The following is a 19,499-nucleotide window of genomic DNA, read 5'->3' on the forward strand; positions in this document are numbered from 1 at the left end:
TAGACTACTGATAACAAGTTCCATTCATTTTTTTTTTAAATAAATGAACTGGTGTGGTAGTAAATTACAGCTGATCTGAATTTCTTTGTGACATCTAAACACTTTCCAGTAAGTCTGTTCTGGGACTCATTCCCAATAAACCATATTTATAAGAGCCACTTTATTAGCCAGTAGCTAGCTGGCATGGTCCTCAAGGTTGTTTCCTTTGCTGTTGCAGCCAGTGACACACCCAAAACAGGTACGATTTCATATTTAGCACTCTATTCCCCTTCACTGAGGCAAGGATCTTATAATTAGAGGCCAGACTGAATCATATTGGATGCATATCCACAGGGCAGGGATTTCTTCATTTGCCAAAAAATTCCTTCTGAAGCCCTAATTCCAGATCAATAGAAGCCAAGTGCCTCAATACATCCCTTACTCAAAAACATGTGAACAAGGCAAACTTATGAGTAATAACTCTGTCCTCACATCTTAAACCAGGTCTTTCCTTTATCAGCATTCCCTGATGACATGTCTTATGTTCACAGTCCATTTTTTTTCTTTCCCTCAAATATCTTGGCTGTTTCCACTTTATCTTTAAAGAATTCTAGAAACACATTTAGAAGCAATTCAATTAGCCATGTGACAAAAGCAACGCACTCCATTTTGCACACAGTACTTGACTTCATTTTGCTACTCCCTTGACCTCAAAGGAATGTGATAGTGTGAGGTACGAATGCTCTTATTAAACAGGATCGATCAAGGATGCTTGACTCTTGTTGTTCATGTGCAAGTATAGTGGCTTTTTTGTGCCTCAACAAAACCATCAAGAGTACTAAAGGCAAAAGCCAAAAAGCCTTTCTCTATCAATCTACCACTCTTCACACTTGAGCATCATGCAGAATGTTTGGTTGTTCCTTAGGGGAGCTCTCCCAACTCAAGAAGTCTGTGTCAGCCACTCAAAATCCAATGCAGACCCAAAATTGAGGCAGGTGGGAAACTGCCTGATCATGGCTTTTAAGCTAATGAATAACAGTTTCTGTTGCTGACTCCTCCTCAACTGCATCCACATCCTCAGGATAATCAATCGGGAAAGGTTATTAAATCACACCGCGCTCATTGTTCCCATCATTAACATGTTTTAAATCAGACCAATGCCAATGCATATACCACAAGTAGAGAAAGCAATCTTGATTTTTTAAAAAACATGAACACTGAGGCACCAGAAGAAAGAAAATTCATGTTCTTATATGCATTGTTAGTCAAAAAACAGAAACTTCTGGGCTGTGATGAAATGAATTATCATCTCAAATAATTTTTAGTTCTTATTAGAAAGATCTTGGTAGACTTTAAGGAAAGTAGACTAGATTTTTGCAAACTGATTCCTAAATATAAGCCCACTGCCAGGTAGCCTGCTATCTTTAAAGAGTTACAGTGGAAAATTATTACAGTCAGAATTCTACATATTCAGTAAGATCATCTTTCTTCTTCAGCTAAAGTGACCAAACACAATTCCAAAAATTAATGCTAGAGAGTCAAGTTGCTTAGTAACACTGAGCAATATAAAATATTCTTTCAAAAGCACCAAAAATTTATCATAAAGACAACTTGAAAAATGATGATTAGCAAGGACAAAATTCACAAAACCATTTTTCCGAAAGAGAAATAGAAATGTCTACGTTCAGAAGTAAAACATCTTGGTAAAGTGTTATGTAGTACTGCTAGGGGAAATGCTATGCACAAAAGCCTTTGGAACGAGTAGTGATTTCCTTGTACACTACCTGGCCAATATTTTATATTTATTGCCGTTTATAGTCATTATGAAGATTTGAATGTATTGTATTTTAATATAATACCTTGTAAATTTATATATTGCAAATTTGTTGTTGTCAACATTTATTTCACCCAAAACCCCTGAAGAACAGGACATTTTCCCATCAGTAGCAGAGGTACATCCCAAGACAAATTCTAAAGATGAGGCAACATTGCAGACTCTTCAGAGAGCATAGAGAGTTTTGAAAATCCCCCCAGGTGATTTCTACAACCCTCACAAAACTTCCCCATCCCACTTCAAGCATCACTATTTAAATATTCTAGCTTAAATTCTTCAGTTAATATCACATTTGGTAACTGGGCACCGGGGCTCATACCTGTAATCTCAGCTACTTGGAAAGCTGAGGTGGGAGGATCGCTTGAGCCCAGGAGTTCAAGAGCAGCCTGAGCAACATAGAAATACCCCATCTCTTGAATAAATATATTTAATGCAACAGACTACATGTCTGATTATCTAACAATATAATCCATAAAATAATCTGTCCCATTTGCATATGTGTCCATGTGTTAATTAACCTTTATAATAAGTAATATTACTGAGCTGTTATATGTGCCAGGCATGGTGGTGCTAAGGGATTTTCACACATCATCTCATTTGTATCTATGACATAAGTGTAATTTATCCTGTGATGTTTAAAGATGAGTGCTATAAGATTTAGTGATATTAAGTTCATGGTCACCCATTCAAAAAATGAAAGAGCAAAAACACTAATTCCTAGAATCTAATCCAAAGTCTTTGATGGCAACACTATTCTCTGCTTTTTCCCACACTTGCCAATGGTACGAACTCTCAGAAATGAGGTGCAGAGATAGAGACTATATCTGCCCAAGAAAAAGGGAACATTGTCTTACATGTGTGACAATTAAATTCATTCATTCATTCATTCATTCCACAAAAATATGTTGAATACTTGCACATCTCTGAATCCCGAGTACTCTTTTAGACCTTGGGAACACAGCAATGAACAAATATGACAAACATTCCTGTTGCATGGAGCTATCTTTCTAAGGAGAAATGGGGAAACATGGAATAAAAAACAAATGCCCATATTATATCAAGTTGTGACCTGTCAGACAGTGGAGAAAAATCAAGCAAATAAGGGAAATAATGAAATGCTGAAATGAGAGGGGTCTAATTTAAATAGGGCAGTCAGAGATATTAAATAAACAGCCCATTTTCAGAGCATGTTGTTGTATTGAATCCATATGTTTTCCTAATTAAATTTTTAGTAGAACTTAAAAAGCCATGCCTGTTCCCTTATTTATTGACCATGGCTGCTTTCTCACTACACTGGCAGAGCTAAGTAGTTGTGACAGAGATTGTATGGCCCACAAAGGCTAAAATATTTACTATCTAGTCCTTTACAGTAAAAGCTTGCTGACTCCTGAGCCATTCCTAAAGAATTTATTTGTGAAAATAATTATATACTTAGTACATGTACTGGTGTATGATAATTGCTCAAAAGATAAATTATAAATACACATTAAATAAATATGTTTGCATTCCACAAAATTGCCAAATGCAGGAAAGAGCAAGCTTATCACAGGCAGCCTAAACTAGCAGCTAGTGCATCCCCTGCCTTCATTTTAACTCCTTATCTCCTAAAGAAAATGCTTTCTGTGTTATATTGGAGCCTGCTTATTTCAACAGGCCCTAAAAATACCAATTTATAATCTAAAGATGCAGAGTGGCATCATGAGAAATAGCCTTCTACAACTTCATGAGTGAAGGAGGAGCAACAAGATTGAATGTGACAGCTGACAGATAGGACAGAGCAAGAATACCTGTCAAACTGAGCTTTGTATCTTTTGGAGGCAAATCCCATTTTAGGTTGGTATATATTAACATAGTGCCGATCAATATTCAGTAATAGGAAATAAACTTAGCATAAATCATATTGAGTTAGCATTCCCTTAGCTCTTTATTTTTCCTAAGTTCTTCATAACAATATAGCCAATAATTCTTTATTTCTACAGAATAACAGACTGTTCCCCGAAAAAATTTTCTTCACTGTAATTGCATTCTGCTCTATCAATCATGTCCTTTTCTGAGAAGGAATCTTTACACATTGATTCTAATTTTTAAATGCAAGTATTTTTGATGCCAAACTTGTTTTAGAAGTTAGAGATAAAAATATGCAATACATATCCTGCCCTTTTATATACCAGGAAAGAAACCAGACACAATATAATAATGACATTTGTGATTAGGAATGGAAATGTAAAATGGCAACATGGAACTCCACAGAGGCAGGACTTAGACTAGCATTCATGAACTATTTTTCTCATTTGTTTATTCATTCATTTCCTGAATGTTTATTGCACCTACTAAGTGCCAGAGCCTCATGTTGCTCCTTGCAGGTAAAGGAGTGGCAACCCTCAAGGAGGCATCATTCTATGGAATAATGAGAGACAATACATAAGTAAGCCAATGAAGGAACAGGATCCTTTCAGGTTGTGACTATTAGCACAAATGAATAAACAGGGAGACATGAAGGAAAGTAACTTGAAGAAGGATTAATATCTACCACTTTCCAGAATTATTAATGTCTCAGAATCTGTTTTTCTGCAGTTATATAATAAAGAGAATGGAATACCTGCCTCAGAAATACTATAAAAATTAAATAATTCAATAAAGTCCCTGGTTCTGTGTTTAAAATATAAAGTGTTCAATAGGATATTATTATTATTTATCATCAAAGGCTTCATCTGTCATTTGGTTAAATACTACACCTTTCCCCAGTGATGGGAAATCTCATCCCCTTAAATTATGGAAAATTAGCTGTCTTTTATTGAGAACCATACCCTATGCTGGTGCATTACCTAAACTACCTCATTTATTCTTCGTACCTCTTTGTATTTCACAGACGTATATACTGAGTTTTACAAGGCTGAAATGTCTTATCCAATGCCGTACAGATAGTAAGTGGCAGAACTAGATTTAGATTCCAGCGAGGTCTGCCTCCATAGCCTGTCCCCTTCACCACTATACTAATACTGCAAACCAACCCTGACCATATCATCCAAAAGAGACTCTGATGCAGTAATAATCTGTGTTGAATGTTGGAACTCATAGCCAGGGCCAGCATGGTTTGTAGGCTCAAATTATGTTTTTAATCAAGTAGTGAAGAAGCAGATAAGTGCAAAGAAACTCCATTCAGTCTGCTAGGTTAACACAGAGTGATAAAGCTGGCACCTCTTATCAAGGATGCAGATTTCAAGACAAGCTAAAGAATATAACAGCCCCTTATGTTAGAAAGGTATAGTACATATTACAACGTGTTTTTATGTTCTCCTTGTAATGAATCCTCATGCATATATTTTCACATATTAAATGCAGACATTAAGGCTCAAAAATCTTTGAGTAGCAATGGTTTGTAAAGCTGAAACTTAAAACCAAGGTTTCTGATTTTGAGTATCATGTTTAGTTGATCAGAAAGCTAAAATCAGTGGAAAAGGTTGAATTCATGGTTTGCTGAAGGAAAGAAAATGTGCCTATCCCTTGGCTGACTCTGTGAGTTCTTTTAGGACAGCTAGAAAATTAGCTCCGTAACTCCAGGCCTGAGCATAGTACAGACTGTCTCGCTTGGGAGACACACAGGTGGAGAAGGAGTCCGATGCCTCCCAGGTGCTCCCAGCTCTACGATGAGGGACTTTGTCCGGGATTTTTAGAAGCAAGACAACTAAGTGCCCTCTTAAAAATCTGGCAGCTCTGAGAATTTTACTTCTATTTAAGGATCACCATCACCTCTCTCCTTCTCCATCATTTGCATTCTACATTTTAAAATATCCCCTTTGATTTCCCAGCCCCTACTGGGTAAGCAGCTGAGGAATCACTTATCTGTGTCTCTGTTTACAATGTCACCCTTACCAGGCTATATAGCCAGAGAAGCACAAGGGAGAAAAGAGGCTGTGAAATATCTCCCCTGGGAAAGATCAATGTCTTCAGAGAAGTGTTACAGCTAGCAGCTCAGAGCCAGCCAAGATGCCCAATTAGAATTCCTAAAAACTAGTTCCAAATGAAAATATAACCAGGAGAGGTAACCATACCCTAGAGAGCAAAGTTAAGAAAATTAAAGCAAGCTATATTAGGGCAGACTTTTCCACAGGCTTAGCTATTTACCAGTAATATACCTAGAAGAAAGAATACTTAGAAAAGGCTAAATAGCAAACTCAGCCCATGGCAGATCAACGGTAGCATTTTTCCAGCATGGCTCATAAAATAATTCAAAATGACATTTTATTTTCTAAATTTAGATGTTACTGTAATTTGAATCCAAATTCTGCCAGTTGAGTTTTTCTTTCTCAGTGTGTTTCCAAATATTCACCTCCTGTGAACAAGAAAACATCCAAGCAATAGGAGAAAGGCCAACCTCTCATCATTCATGATTGCCAGACTCCACAATCAATACTGAAACCTCAGCACTACAATAGTTGCTAGTATTGCAGAAAGTGTTACATCTAATCCTCAAGTCTAGATGCAAATCTTACCTAGCACACAGCTGTTTTCCATTCTTCGAAGAAGAACCCTGAAATCAGAAACATTTTAAAAATATGTTCCATAAGGACTTAGTATCACAGCGTGAATAAGAATATCTTTGTTGGGTGCGATAGGCATAAACTCTTGTGTAGAAATAAGAGTTAGTTTTTCATTCTCCCTGCTCCCCTCCCACATACGACCTCCACCAATTCCGACCTTTAAGCCCAAGTTTTGTTTTTAAGTTTTTCAAATTTCAGGAAAAATATTCCTTCCCAAAATTCAATGCATAATAGTAAAGAGAAAAAGATGATGTTGGAGTCCAATATATCACTTTGATATACCAATGCATCAAAAGTGCGGCTTTTGATCACCAGCATATAAACTTTCTGCCATCAGTCTTATCCTCTCTAAAATGCAGATAAAAAATAGGGCCGTTAAGATTAAGTATAATAAAAAAAAAAAGTAGGGCCGTTATGAAGAATATACTAAGCACCATGCCTGGTTCATACTAAGTATTTCATATATTTTAATTATCTTTCTTCCTTTAATCTGTGAATTCCTATTACTTAGATTAGAATACCTTCAATTTTCATCTAGTTTTTTCCATTCTAGATTAAAATGTGTTCAGAAAGCACTGCATAGTTCCTGTCTCACATAGACTGTCATTGATTCTCAGAAAGCAAGGCTCACTATCACTTGGAGCCTCTCTTACACTGAGAAATGTTGGTGCAACTTAGCATTGAACCCCAGTTCCACTAACCAGGACAGCTCAAAGTCCCATCACTTTTCCCACTCTTCATGTATGTGTGCCTCTCTCTAACTTTCTTCTTGAAAGAAAGTACAAGGCTTTGAGGGTTCATCCCACATCAGAGTGAGAAGCAGAGCTCTGTTGATTTTCCACTGGAAGTACCTTCACATGTGCATTTGGTGATGCTAAGTTATTTTCCTAGAGAACTGAAGGTGTCACAGAGGAAGGGTCATGTCATGTTCTACATAGCTTTATGTCATCCTGTAACTCCTACTGTCATCTGTGCTATGATATCCACCTAATGACAGCGTCAGCTCATGCCCCTACTTGTGCATGCATCCCCCCTGAGATATAGTTTCCTGTCCCCTCAAATGTCTTGCTCATAAAAGAACCCCACCTATCTTTCTCAGCACACTCTAGAATTGTGAATAAAAAACTTTTTTTTCCCATTTCACTGGATGCGCCACACTTATAAACTTATATTTTAAAAATCCTGTCTGGGTACAGTGACTGTCACCTATAATCCCAGCACTTTGGAAGACCAAGATGGGAAGATTGCTTGAGCCTAGGAGTTCAAGTTTACAGTGAGCTATGATTACACCACTGTACTCCAGCCTGGGTGACATCGATACCTTGTCTGTGAGAAAAACAAAAATAAAAATCCTATGTCACTTTTTTTTTCTTTAGCCCTTCTTCTATTTCCTCAAGCCTTATCAGATACAACCAAAGTTTCTCTATTGTGAATCCCTGCTAATATTTTCTTGAGCATTTTTAATCAGAATAGAGCCCAGAAAACACTCCATAATGCTTGCCAGAAAGGCTATTCTGAATGAAACATTTAGGTTCAGTACTTGACAAGCGAAGTCAAGAACCTATGCATTAGCATCCCTGGGTGGCTTCTTGGCAAGAAATCCATAAGTAATGCACAACACAGAGTATGTCAGTCCACGGTCTTCCCACCATGAATCATCACTCAGCCTTTATTCACTTTTATTACACAGTAACTGACAAGTTGATGTCAAGCCCTTTTGTAGCCCCATCATTCAACTTTTAAGCCCCATCAATGATCTCACTCCATGATATGAAGCACCACACATTGATTATAACTGTCTTTTAAAAACTGAATGTCAGTTGGGTGAGGTGGCTCACGCCTGTAATCCCAGCACTTTGGGAGGCCAAGGCCGGTGAATCACTTGAGATCAGGAGTTCGAGACCAGCCTGGCCAACATGGTAAAACTCCGTCTCTACTAAAAATACAAAAATTAGCAGACATGGTGGTGCACGCATAGAATCCCAGCTACTTGGGAGTTGAGGCAGGAGAATCGCTTGAACCCAGGAGGCAGAGTTTGCAGTGAGCCGAGATCACACCACTGCACTCCAGCCTAGGCGACAGAGTAGAACTCCATCTCAAAAAAACAAAACAAAACCAAACAAAAACAAAAAACTGAATGTCCAGAGATAAGTCAAAACAAAGCAGAATAATCTGCAAGAAGAAATTCCCAGAGCTTCCAATTAGTGTGGAAGCTTGGCTAAATTCAGATTTGTTTAATTATCATGTTAAGTTCATTCAGCTGGCCCAATTATTGTAACAAAATTTAAATAGTCATTGATCACTTTGCTGAGGGCCATCTGAGAGTAAAATATTCCCAGTTACAGGACACTTTGTTAATATTCAGAAATACTGGAGAACATGGGCAGAGTCCAAGCACAGAATGTATTGTTACCCTCTGAAGAATGGCATTAGAATATTAAAGACTAAATGTTTTGTATTCATTAACAAGAAAATATTTCCAGAAAGAAGTATATTTCTGAAAATGAGAATATTCCAGCCAGAAGAAATACAAGAACTAGCATATTTTTGCTAATTGAAAGAATTCTAAATCGATGCATAACTCCATAATTATATTTTAACATTTGTGAAAAATAAGTATTTACTCAATAATAATTTAACTGTGCTTTGAGTACTTATGTGCCAGGCATATGTACTAAAGACTTCTCCCAACCTTTTGTGCAGTAGAGATGAAGTGAAGGTTTTTTGTTGATTTACTTTGTGAATGAAGCCAAAAAAGGGTTTTGGCATTATACAAGGTGGGATCCAAAATTGATAAAGAGTCTATTCACAAATTAAAGTTATCTGCTTATAATGCTCTTGAAAATCACTCATTATAAAAGAGATAGTCTTCAAATACAAGTTTAATGATAAGGTTGTCACCATCTGGTATATGACTTTGCTTTTTAGTACTAACAGAGCTTTTTCACAACTTAAGATTGCCCTGGAATTTAGATAAGATTCAGACAAAAGTCATATGACCTGCCCAGTCTCTTCAGAGGCAGAAAAGGACTGTGAATCCAAGATGCTGAATGCAAATTCCAACTCTTTCTTCTATACCTACTACATATTATCATTCAATAACACATAGAAGGACAAAGCCACAGCCTTTATTTCCAAAGCAAGAGTATCCAGATACTAGCAAGACCCATGAGCATGCACAGAACCTTTTCTGAATCATATATAGAATCAAAATTCAGAATTTTTTCTGAATCAGTACAAAAATTTCGACTAAAACTTCTAGGGAATTGAGGTATGAATCAAATCCTTATGACTCCCTAGGCAAACTAATAAGCTAATCTCTGACAAATAATCAAAATGTCCCCAGATACTATGTAACCAGAACCTAATAAATGACATACTATTAACTGGGCTGTGGCCCAAGAAATAAAAGTTTTCATTTTTAAAATTTGATTATTTTTGCATTTTTAATTTTCCTTTTTTCCCTCCCAGGGAATAGATGAGTATGAAGGAGTTCTGTCTCCCTTGTTATGAAATCTTCTTCCTAATCAGTGCTTTCTGAATGTAGCACTCCTGTCTGGGGCAAAACCCCCATGATTCCATAGTTACCAATGATTTCTGGCAACAATATTATGTCTTTCAAATAGTTCATAAGCAATATTTACAGTGATTAAAATTCTTCAACTCACTATGTTGATTTTTTGTGATTATCTGGAAAGAAAACGAGAGCTAGACTCAGAAAACCTTGGTTCAGTAGCTAACTTTGATACTTATATGTATAAGCTGTATTGCTTTATTTCTCTGCTTCTCTAAGCTCAGTTTTTACTTCCTCATCAATGAAATGGTAATGATAACACTTGTCGTACAAATTTCAGAGGAATATGGCTCAAATGGTTCAATTACAATAAAAGAACTTTGTTAATTTCAGAGAATTCAACAATTAACTGCCTTCAGAACTCCACTCAGGATTTGGAGCATTGATGAGAAAGGTGTCATTTTCTCGTGCATTTTCTTGATCTCTTAAATGTGTGACTAAGAAATAAAAGAGGCAGATGTTTTAAAAATGATTTTCTGGATATGCTTAAGATGAGGCCACCCCCACACTGTGCACTGGACTATTCACTATTCTAGAACAGTTTCCCTAATTGTCCTCTTCCAGTAAAATTCTCAAAAGATATGTTTACTATCGCTAACTTCACATCTTCTCCCATTTTGGCAAGCCTGTTTGGAGCAGGTTCAAGAGAGAATGGTTGATATGTTATGGTGAGAATGGCATGTCACTCCTGTGGCCTCCCTCTCAAAAATTCATAACTCCAGTCTAACCATGAGAAAAACGTCAGCTAACCTCAACTTAAAGTGCATTCTATACAATACCTGATGTATTCCTCAAAACTATCAAGACCATCAAAACAAGGAAAGTTAGAAAAACTGTCCCAGCCCAGAGGAACCTAAGGAGCTGTGACACCTAAGATAATGTGGTATTCTAGATGGGATCCTGCAACAAAAACGGGACTTTGGGTAAAATGTAAGGAAATCTGAATAAAGCATGGAGCTAACTAACTCCATACAAAAATTATTGACATGGATTTATTAATTGTGACTAATCTACCATACTAATGCAAGGGGTGAATAATAGAAGGACTTTGGTGTGGGGTATATAGAAACTGTCTGCATTGTGTTTACAACTCTTTTATAAATCTAATACTATTCTAAAAACAAATAGGCAATATACAGATGTTAGCTAATAGTTTTGGAACTTGTAGTAAGAGTCACAGCAGTAGTTACAATAATAGCAGTTAGTAATAGAAAATTCAAAAGCATGCTAGAAGAGATAACCCAATTAGCCTGTTTCTTCCATGCAGCACATATATGCAGGTTTGAACTGCATATATAGCCCTCTTGAGGAACTATAATCTTAATTTTAGCAATAAAAAATCTGTCCAATTCATATTTATAAAAGATAACTGCCTGAATAGGATCCTTATCTGGAGGCTTTATAAAGATGACAAAAGGGTGTGTTGAGAAGGACTGAATCCAAACTTTTGTGAGAGGTTTATGCCACTTATTCTACATATTTAAATACAGTGGAGACTGAAAAACATATAGCAGTGTTTGGTATCAAAATTTCCAGCTGATATTCACAAAGAAGATAACACTTAGTAGGGTCGCCAAGGACAAGCCATCAAGCCTAGACCCTCCTGTTCTCATCTACCCTTTTCCTCAACTATCTCTGCCTGCAAGCTCGCTCTCTAAATACTAAATTTTAATCCATTAATTTTTGCAATTGCTTTTGATTGCCTTCAATACACTCTACAAAAATGGCTGCCTGCTTCTATGTTAACTAAAATGGCTCCACGGAGCCAACATTTTCAGAACTCAATATGCCTGTACCCCTTTTTGCAGCTGTATCTCTCTTTCTGTAGGGAAGACGGAATGGAAGGCAAGCACTCCACGGAGTGTGACATTACCTTATCATATAAAAGTAATGACTTTGTAGTGGTTTCCACAAGATTACTAGAAAAAGAGATAGTGTTACTTCATTACATGGTCTGCAATTGGAATTTGCACATTAAATTACTTCTATTCCCATGATATACCCACTGTTACACTTCCAGATTGTCACACATACTTAATCTCTGCAAGAACAGTCTTCTCGTCTCTCTTTATCTTAAGATTTTAACTGGATCAGAAAGCCCCTGCTAATGACTTCTCAACCCCAAGTTTATATCAAGGGTTCTCTTAGAACCAAAACATACCTCTGTATTAGCAGTTGTCATATTGTATTATAATTGTTCATCAGATTTAAGGTACATGAATGCATTGCCATGTCTCTCTGGATCACCGTCAAATCATCAAGAACCAGAACATTGACTGATACACAGTAGGGATGCAAATGCGTAACTTAGAATGGATGGATAGATTCCTTCCCAATCAAAAGTATAGTATAAGATCATTTTTACTCAAAGATTGTGTCATGCTATTTCTCAAGGACCTTTAAATCTTAGGGCAGAGGCTGATGTAAAGAAGCTGTCTTTCATATCACCATACACCCTATGCGCTACTCTGATCAGATAGTTGTAGATATGCGGTGTTATTTCTGAGGGCTCTGTTCTGTTCCATTGATCTATATCTCTGTTTTGGTACCAGTACCATGCTGTTTTGATTACTCTAGCCTTGTAGTATAGTTTGAAGTCAGGTAGCATGATGCCTCCACCTTTGCTCTTTTGGCTTATGATTGACTTGGCAATGTGGGCTCTTTTTTGGTTCCATGTGAACTTTAGTTTTTTCCAATTCTGTGAAGAAAGTCATTGGTAGCTTGATGGGGATGGTATTGAAGCTATAAATTAACTTGGGCAGTATGGCCATTTTCACAATATTGATTCTTCCTATCCATGAGCATGGAATGTTCTTCCATTTGTTTGTATCCTCTTTTATTTCATTGAGCAGTAGTTTGTAGTTCTCCTTGAAGAGGTCCTTCACATCCCTTGTAAGTTGGATTCCTAGGTATTTTCTTCTCTTTGAAGCAATTGTGAATGGGAATTCACTCATGATTTGGCTGTTTGTCTGTTATTGGTGTATAAGAATGCTTGTGATTTTTGTACATTGATTTTGTATCCTGAGACTTTGCTGAAGTTGCTTATCAGCTTCAGGAGATTTTGGGCTGAGACAATGGGGTTTTCTAAATATACAATCATGTCATCTGCAAACAGGGACAATTTGACTTCCTCTTTTCCTAATTGAATACCCTTTATTTCTTTCTCCTGCCTGATTGCCCTGGCCAGAACTTCCAACACTATGTTGAATAGGAGTGGTGAGAGAGGGCATCCCTGTCTTGTGCCAGTTTTTAGAGGGAATATTTCCAATTTTTGCCCATTCAGTATGATATTGGCTGTGGGTTTGTCATAAATAGCTCTTATTGAGATACGTCCCATCAATACCTAATTTATTGAGAGTTTTTAGCATGAAGGGTTGTTGAATTTTGTCAAAGGCCTTTTCTGCATCTATTGAGATAATCATGTGGTTTTTGTCGTTGGTTCTGTTGATAAGCTGGATTACATTTATCGATTTACGTATGTTGAACCAGCCTTGCATCCCAGGGATGAAGCCCACTTGATCATGATGGATAAGCTTTTTGATGTGCTGCTGGATTCGGTTTGCCAGTATTTTATTAAGGATTTTTGCATCGATGTTCCTCAGGGATATTGGTCTAACATTCTCTTTTTTTGTTGTGTCTCTGCCAGGCTTTGGTATCAGGATGATGTTGGCCTCATAAAATGGGTTAGGGAGGATTCCCTCTTTTTCTATTGATTGGAATGATTTCAGAAGGAATGGTATCAGCTCCTCCTTGTACCTTTGGTAGAGTTCGGCTGTGAATCCTTCTGCTCCTGGACTTTTTTTGGTTGGTAGGCTATTAATTATTGCCTCAATTTCAGAGCCTGTTATTGGTCTATTCAGGGATTCAACTTCTTTCTGGTTTAGTCTTGGGAGGGTGTATGTCTCCAGGAATTTATCCATTTCTTCTAGATTTTCTAGTTTATTTGTGTAGAGGTGTTTATAGTACATTCTGATAGTAGTTTTTATTTCTGTGGGATCAGTGGTGATATCCCCTTTATCATTTTTTATTGCGACTATTTCATTCTTCTCTCTTTTCTTCTTAGACCTATTTCATTCTTCTCTCTTTTCTTCTTAGACCTATGGTTACATATTTTAAAATAATTCCTTCCATGCCTGAATGTATTCAAGTTTTTTCTTATGGCCACTTTATGTCACATAGTGCATTAAATCCCTGAGAGTAGGGAAATGAAGAAATTTTCCCATACCCTGAAGGAGTTTACTATTTATTGGAGAGATCAACAAGTATAGGTCACTGCAATGAAATGTTTGGGGATGATGTCAAAGTATGCCTGGAGGCGCTGTGGAAATGCACAGGAGAGATACTAACCTTGAAACAGGTTGTTCTTCTCCAACACAGTGAAAGTTGCTCCCTTCACTGACATTCAGTGAAAAGAGGCAGGTAGGTATTACTTGTGGATTCAACATTTTACCTGACAGTTGTAGGGAAAGATAAAGGTAGATGAAATTCAACCTTTCTTCTGAAATTTAGCAGCAGTAAGTGTTCTTGGGTTTGTAATTGAAGAAGTTAAGTGTTTGGGTGATCATAATGGAAATAACACAGTAGAAATGTTATTGAAAATGCAAGAAACATTCATGGAAAGGGCAAAGTATAAAGGAAGGAGCATAACCTTTGTCTTAAGTAGACAGATTTGAATCACAGCTCTGTCACTTACTACTCATATGTCTGTAGACAAATCATATAAATTACCTAAACCTCAATTTCTTCATATGCAAAATGAAAAGAATACTAGCTTACTCATGGAATTACTATAAGCATTAAATAAGATAATGTTTATATGGCATTTTTCAGATTACCTGGGCCATCTTAAAGGACTAAAATGTGATGGTATAGATCTAATTGTAAATTAAACTAGGTATTTCAATGTAGGATGCTTTACCCCTGACAGGGAGTGGGAGAATGTTGACAAGTGTGAAGCAGTGATCTGATTTCAGAGTGCCTGGAGTACCAAGCAGAGAATAAAGGCAGGGATGTGATTCATAATGACGAAGATCATGGTGATGATGACAGTGAAGATGATAATCACTACATCTCCTTCCAAAGCTTAGAACATTTATCACTTTGATTTCCTATGACTAATTATTTACTTATATATATTTTTTAAAGCCTACTTAGGAAAAATCATGTTTCAGTTAACCCCTTTGCTAAGTAGACCCTCTTTGGCTCTAAAAGAAGTCAGAATCTCTGGAATGTCTTACTTGGTATTATATGAACCAATGTGAAATCACATATTCTCACTGAACAATTTTTCTACTCCTAGTGGTAAAATATGTAGTCTTAATATCCTACATACATTGAGTCAGAATGAAGCTCAGTGAACAGTGAGCGATCTGGGATATTGACCTCATCCTACCTATTGTCTTACTTCCTGTGCATTGCTTATACTTAGGAGTGGCTTCAGCATTAGGTAAAATTCCAGCATTTGCTTTCTCTCTCTTTCACTTCCCTTTAACCTGAAAGAGTGCAAAAGCTTTGAATTCAAGCTCACTTGGGCACTAATCCCGGCCCTGAGACTCTACAGCTTCCACCAAAGTACTTAACAGCCTCTGTACCTGTTTTCTAATTTGAAAAAGTAGTGGGTACAATATCTATTTTAGGAGGTTTAAAACTTTTTAAACATGGTAACAAATAAACACCTTGGATAGTGTCTGGCACATAGCAGTCACTAAACATTCAATAAACACTGGCTTTTTTGCATTATTCTTTTCATGAACTGTTACCTCATTTGATTTAGGAGGGCAATGTTGGCTCCATTTTACAGATGAGCTATAAGATAGGTTAAGATAATTTCTTAGGCCACACATAGGGTAAGTAAAGAAAGGATTTGACCCTAAGTCTCCTAATGCTTGTCACAGACACTTTTGGTGCCCTGTGCTAACATTCTCTTACAAGACTCTGATTTCAGCCATAGCTGCAGTAGATGGTTCCTGCAGTGGGAAATATCCCACTTCAGGCATCCACTGTACCATTTGTCTCTCCTCTTCTTGGCCTCAAGTGTCTCTCTAAAGGCCCTAGGAGTTTTCAGACAAGAGAATCCTGGAAGTACACAGGAGTTAAAGTCCTTAACAATATCCTTTAATGAATGGACGCTGGCATTCATTCTCTTACTTCTGACAGATAATTCTCAATTGCATTACTTGAGCCAGAGTTGGCTATAGGGGGAGCTGTCTCAATAACACACTGCTTTGGCCTTTCCTACTTTGGATTTTCCTTGTCTATAGCATTCTAATTGATAACCCTTAATCCTGCTTCCTGGGATCACCTCCCCAATAAATGACCTACACCTAACTCCTTGTCTCAGACTACATTTTGGGAACTAAAGGTTTGGGTGAGAGAAGAAAGGGGGTTTTGTTTTGTTTTCATTTGTGTTTGTACAGCATTTCTCTCTATTTCTCCCTAGGTCACCAAGATGCTGGCAGTGGTTGTAATTCTGTTTGCCCTTTTATGGATGCCCTACAGGACTCTTGTGGTTGTCAACTCATTTCTCTCCAGTCCTTTCCAAGAAAATTGGTTTTTGCTCTTTTGCAGAATTTGCATTTATCTCAACAGTGCCATCAACCCGGTGATTTACAATCTCATGTCCCAGAAATTCCGTGCAGCCTTCAGAAAGCTCTGCAACTGCAAGCAGAAGCCAACAGAGAAACCTGCTAACTACAGTGTGGCCCTAAATTACAGCGTCATCAAGGAGTCAGACCATTTCAGCACAGAGCTTGATGATATCACTGTCACTGACACTTACCTGTCTGCCACAAAAGTGTCTTTTGATGACACCTGCTTGGCTTCTGAGGTATCCTTTAGGCAAAGTTGATTCATGAATTAGAAGAAAATGGATGACAAAGAAAATGAGAATCTGTGCAGTCATCAACAGAAGGGAGAACATGGCCAATAGTCATATGCGAAGACAGAGCAGATCAGTCTTTGTCAATGCTCTAACAAGTCCTGGCCCTAGATACTTTAACCCAGACTTTCCTTCTTACAAACTAATATCACTAAAAATGGAGCAGATCTGTGAAATAGCTAAATGATAGAAACTTAAAGTTTAGCCCTTTTCATTTAACTTAAGAAATTCACTATATTTTCTGGACTTACAGAGTTTCAATAAAATCTAGACATCAATTTACATTATTCATAGTAACCTTATCAAATGTCACTTTTCAACTTCCCTAATTTATTTATACATTCGATAATTTGACAACATGCAGATTTTTAAATGTTTGCATTTAGTATTCATTTTAACATAGTACAGGGCTAGTTCATGAATATCTGAAATTAAAGGGAAAAATATTACAGAAACATTTTATTTATTGAGTAAAAATAAGATTTTAGACATACATGTTAACTGTATTTTAAAAGTTGCCATAATGTTTATAAAATTCTGAGATGATTTTTATGTCTTAGAAGGTAGATAATCATCATTCAACTTTAAAATAAACCTCAAAATATCTGAAATTATTAATTAAGGAGAAATGTAGATTTTAAGATAAATCCAACTCTTATCAACTCTTCCAGCCTCCCACATGATGGGTGGAAAAAGGTAAAAGCCCAGATTAAGTAACTGTGAAGATACAAACTAACATACAATTAAATTTGAAAAGTATAGTCAAGACAAAGCAAGTATTTATAATTAGATTTTGCTTCTTCTCTGACGCTTTTAAGCAATAAAATCTTTTTGAACATTCTTGTTTATAAACTACTCAGCCATGTCAAGCAAATCATTCAAGCAAAATCTAGCTCAAAAGTCTAAAACATTCTTAAAAGCTTCATTGTTATTCTAAGTCAGCCAAAATCCTGGTATCCCTCTTCCAGATGAAGAGTTCCCACTGAGAATTGTAGTCTATGGATTTTACCTTGGCTGCAATTGTCTTTCCTTCCTATCTGCTTGTTGTTTGTAGGTTCTTTTTTTGTTTTTCTCAAATGCTAGTGATATTTTGTTTACAGATTCTAAAAGCAATGCAAAATTCTGTTGGCTTTATTTTCAGCAGAGTTAAAACTGATTTCATCATATTATCAGTATGTCATCTTTATATTTATGACTGACATCTGCTATTCCAGTGATTATTGGAGACTTGTGAATGAATCTGTCCAGGACACTTGTCAGTTCCTACCTGAATCTCTTACCTATTGAGATTTGGCCAACCAGAATCTCCAAGGGCAAAAATTGCCCTTGGTGATGGTTCAGTAGTCATTGATTTTTAATGAGTAGATCAAAAAGTACCCATACTTTTACATGCCCGTAGGCTGTCATTTTCCCTCTCCAGCCTATATCCCTATTTTATGGACTTTTCTAGAACCTAACTGCTAATGATAATTACGCCTCCCCATCTTCTTAATGAAGAATATACCATTCTACTTCTGAAACTTGTTTTTACGTGCTGTTTCATGGAGACTCTGCTATCCAGAACCTCATTCTAGAGTATGCTTTTTTTTTTTTTTGAAAACTGGCCTTATGTACTCCAGCAAGACATTTTTATCCTGTTACTATAACAGTAAATGAATGCAAGCAAATATTTGCAGGAAATACCCTAAAACCCTACCTGCATGACAGTAAGTAATCTATGTTAACTGACTTTTCATTCTGGTATAAATATTAATCTTGGCATCATATAAATAGAGCACCAGAGTGACCCAACCCCAAATCACACAAGCACATGTGTGTTTATAAACACATACCCACATGTTCATAAATTGGTGAAAAAGGGGATTGGAATATATGAGATTTTTTCATTACAGAAAGGAGCTAATATCATTGAGCATCTACTATGTCTCTGGTATGCTGGTAGGTAGTCAATCAACATTATCTTCATCACAATTTCACTACAGCTGTGATTTCTCTGATGATTAGACCAGTATTCCTGTGACCTAATTCCTAATTAATAAAAAGTTATGGATTTTGCAGAATGATTATATCAGGTGTTAAAAAATACAATTAGTTTAACATGATATACACAGAATACAAAGATGCTCTTCTTATCTTTGGAAATTTAATGTATGGGCTGAATTCTTTCACTTTAATTTTTAAAAAGTTATTTCTCAAAAATCTGTTAGTTTTAGACCACATGGGAAATTCATAAGAACTCAGCTCATAGTGTTTTAACTCTAAAGCAAATGCCATTTTAAAATTAAATGTTCCTATGTAATGTCCAATAGATATTTGAATTTACACAGAAGAGATATAACTTTTTAAAATATTCTTTATCACACTATACTCAATCATAAAATATTTCCACAAATAATCAAAACAATATACCACCAAATGAGAAATAAAGAGCTAGATTAAAATTTACTGGTGAAATGAAGTAATGTTATTAAGAGCCCTCCTTAATAAAAATTCCCTGTGTTCTTTTGTTACTTCCAATTTCATTAATTGCTGAGGGTCTTTGGTTAGATCTCATACCTGAGGTAATTGAGTAAAGGGCACAGATCATGAATAAAATGAACAAACATAAATTCCCTCTTAGGACCTAAGGGCTGTGAGTATATTTCTAGACCTTAACATACAAGGCAAATATTCTAAATGCTGAAGAAAAATAAG

General features: G+C 36.5%; 1 protein-coding gene across 1 annotated transcript in view; it reads left to right on the forward strand.

Moving 5' to 3' along the window:
• Positions 1 to 18,871, forward strand: part of TRHR (thyrotropin releasing hormone receptor) — a 35,040-nt gene extending 16,169 nt beyond the window's left edge. The window contains exon 3 of the mRNA XM_004047435.5: positions 16,368 to 18,871. Within this exon, the coding sequence (XP_004047483.1) occupies positions 16,368 to 16,775 (408 nt within the window). The 3' untranslated portion in view covers positions 16,776 to 18,871. The remainder of the gene's footprint in view (positions 1 to 16,367) is intronic.
• The last annotated feature ends 628 nt before the right edge of the window (positions 18,872 to 19,499 follow it).

This window comes from Gorilla gorilla, chromosome 7 (genome assembly GCF_029281585.2).
Source record: "Gorilla gorilla gorilla isolate KB3781 chromosome 7, NHGRI_mGorGor1-v2.1_pri, whole genome shotgun sequence".
Lineage (NCBI taxonomy): Eukaryota > Metazoa > Chordata > Mammalia > Primates > Hominidae > Gorilla > Gorilla gorilla.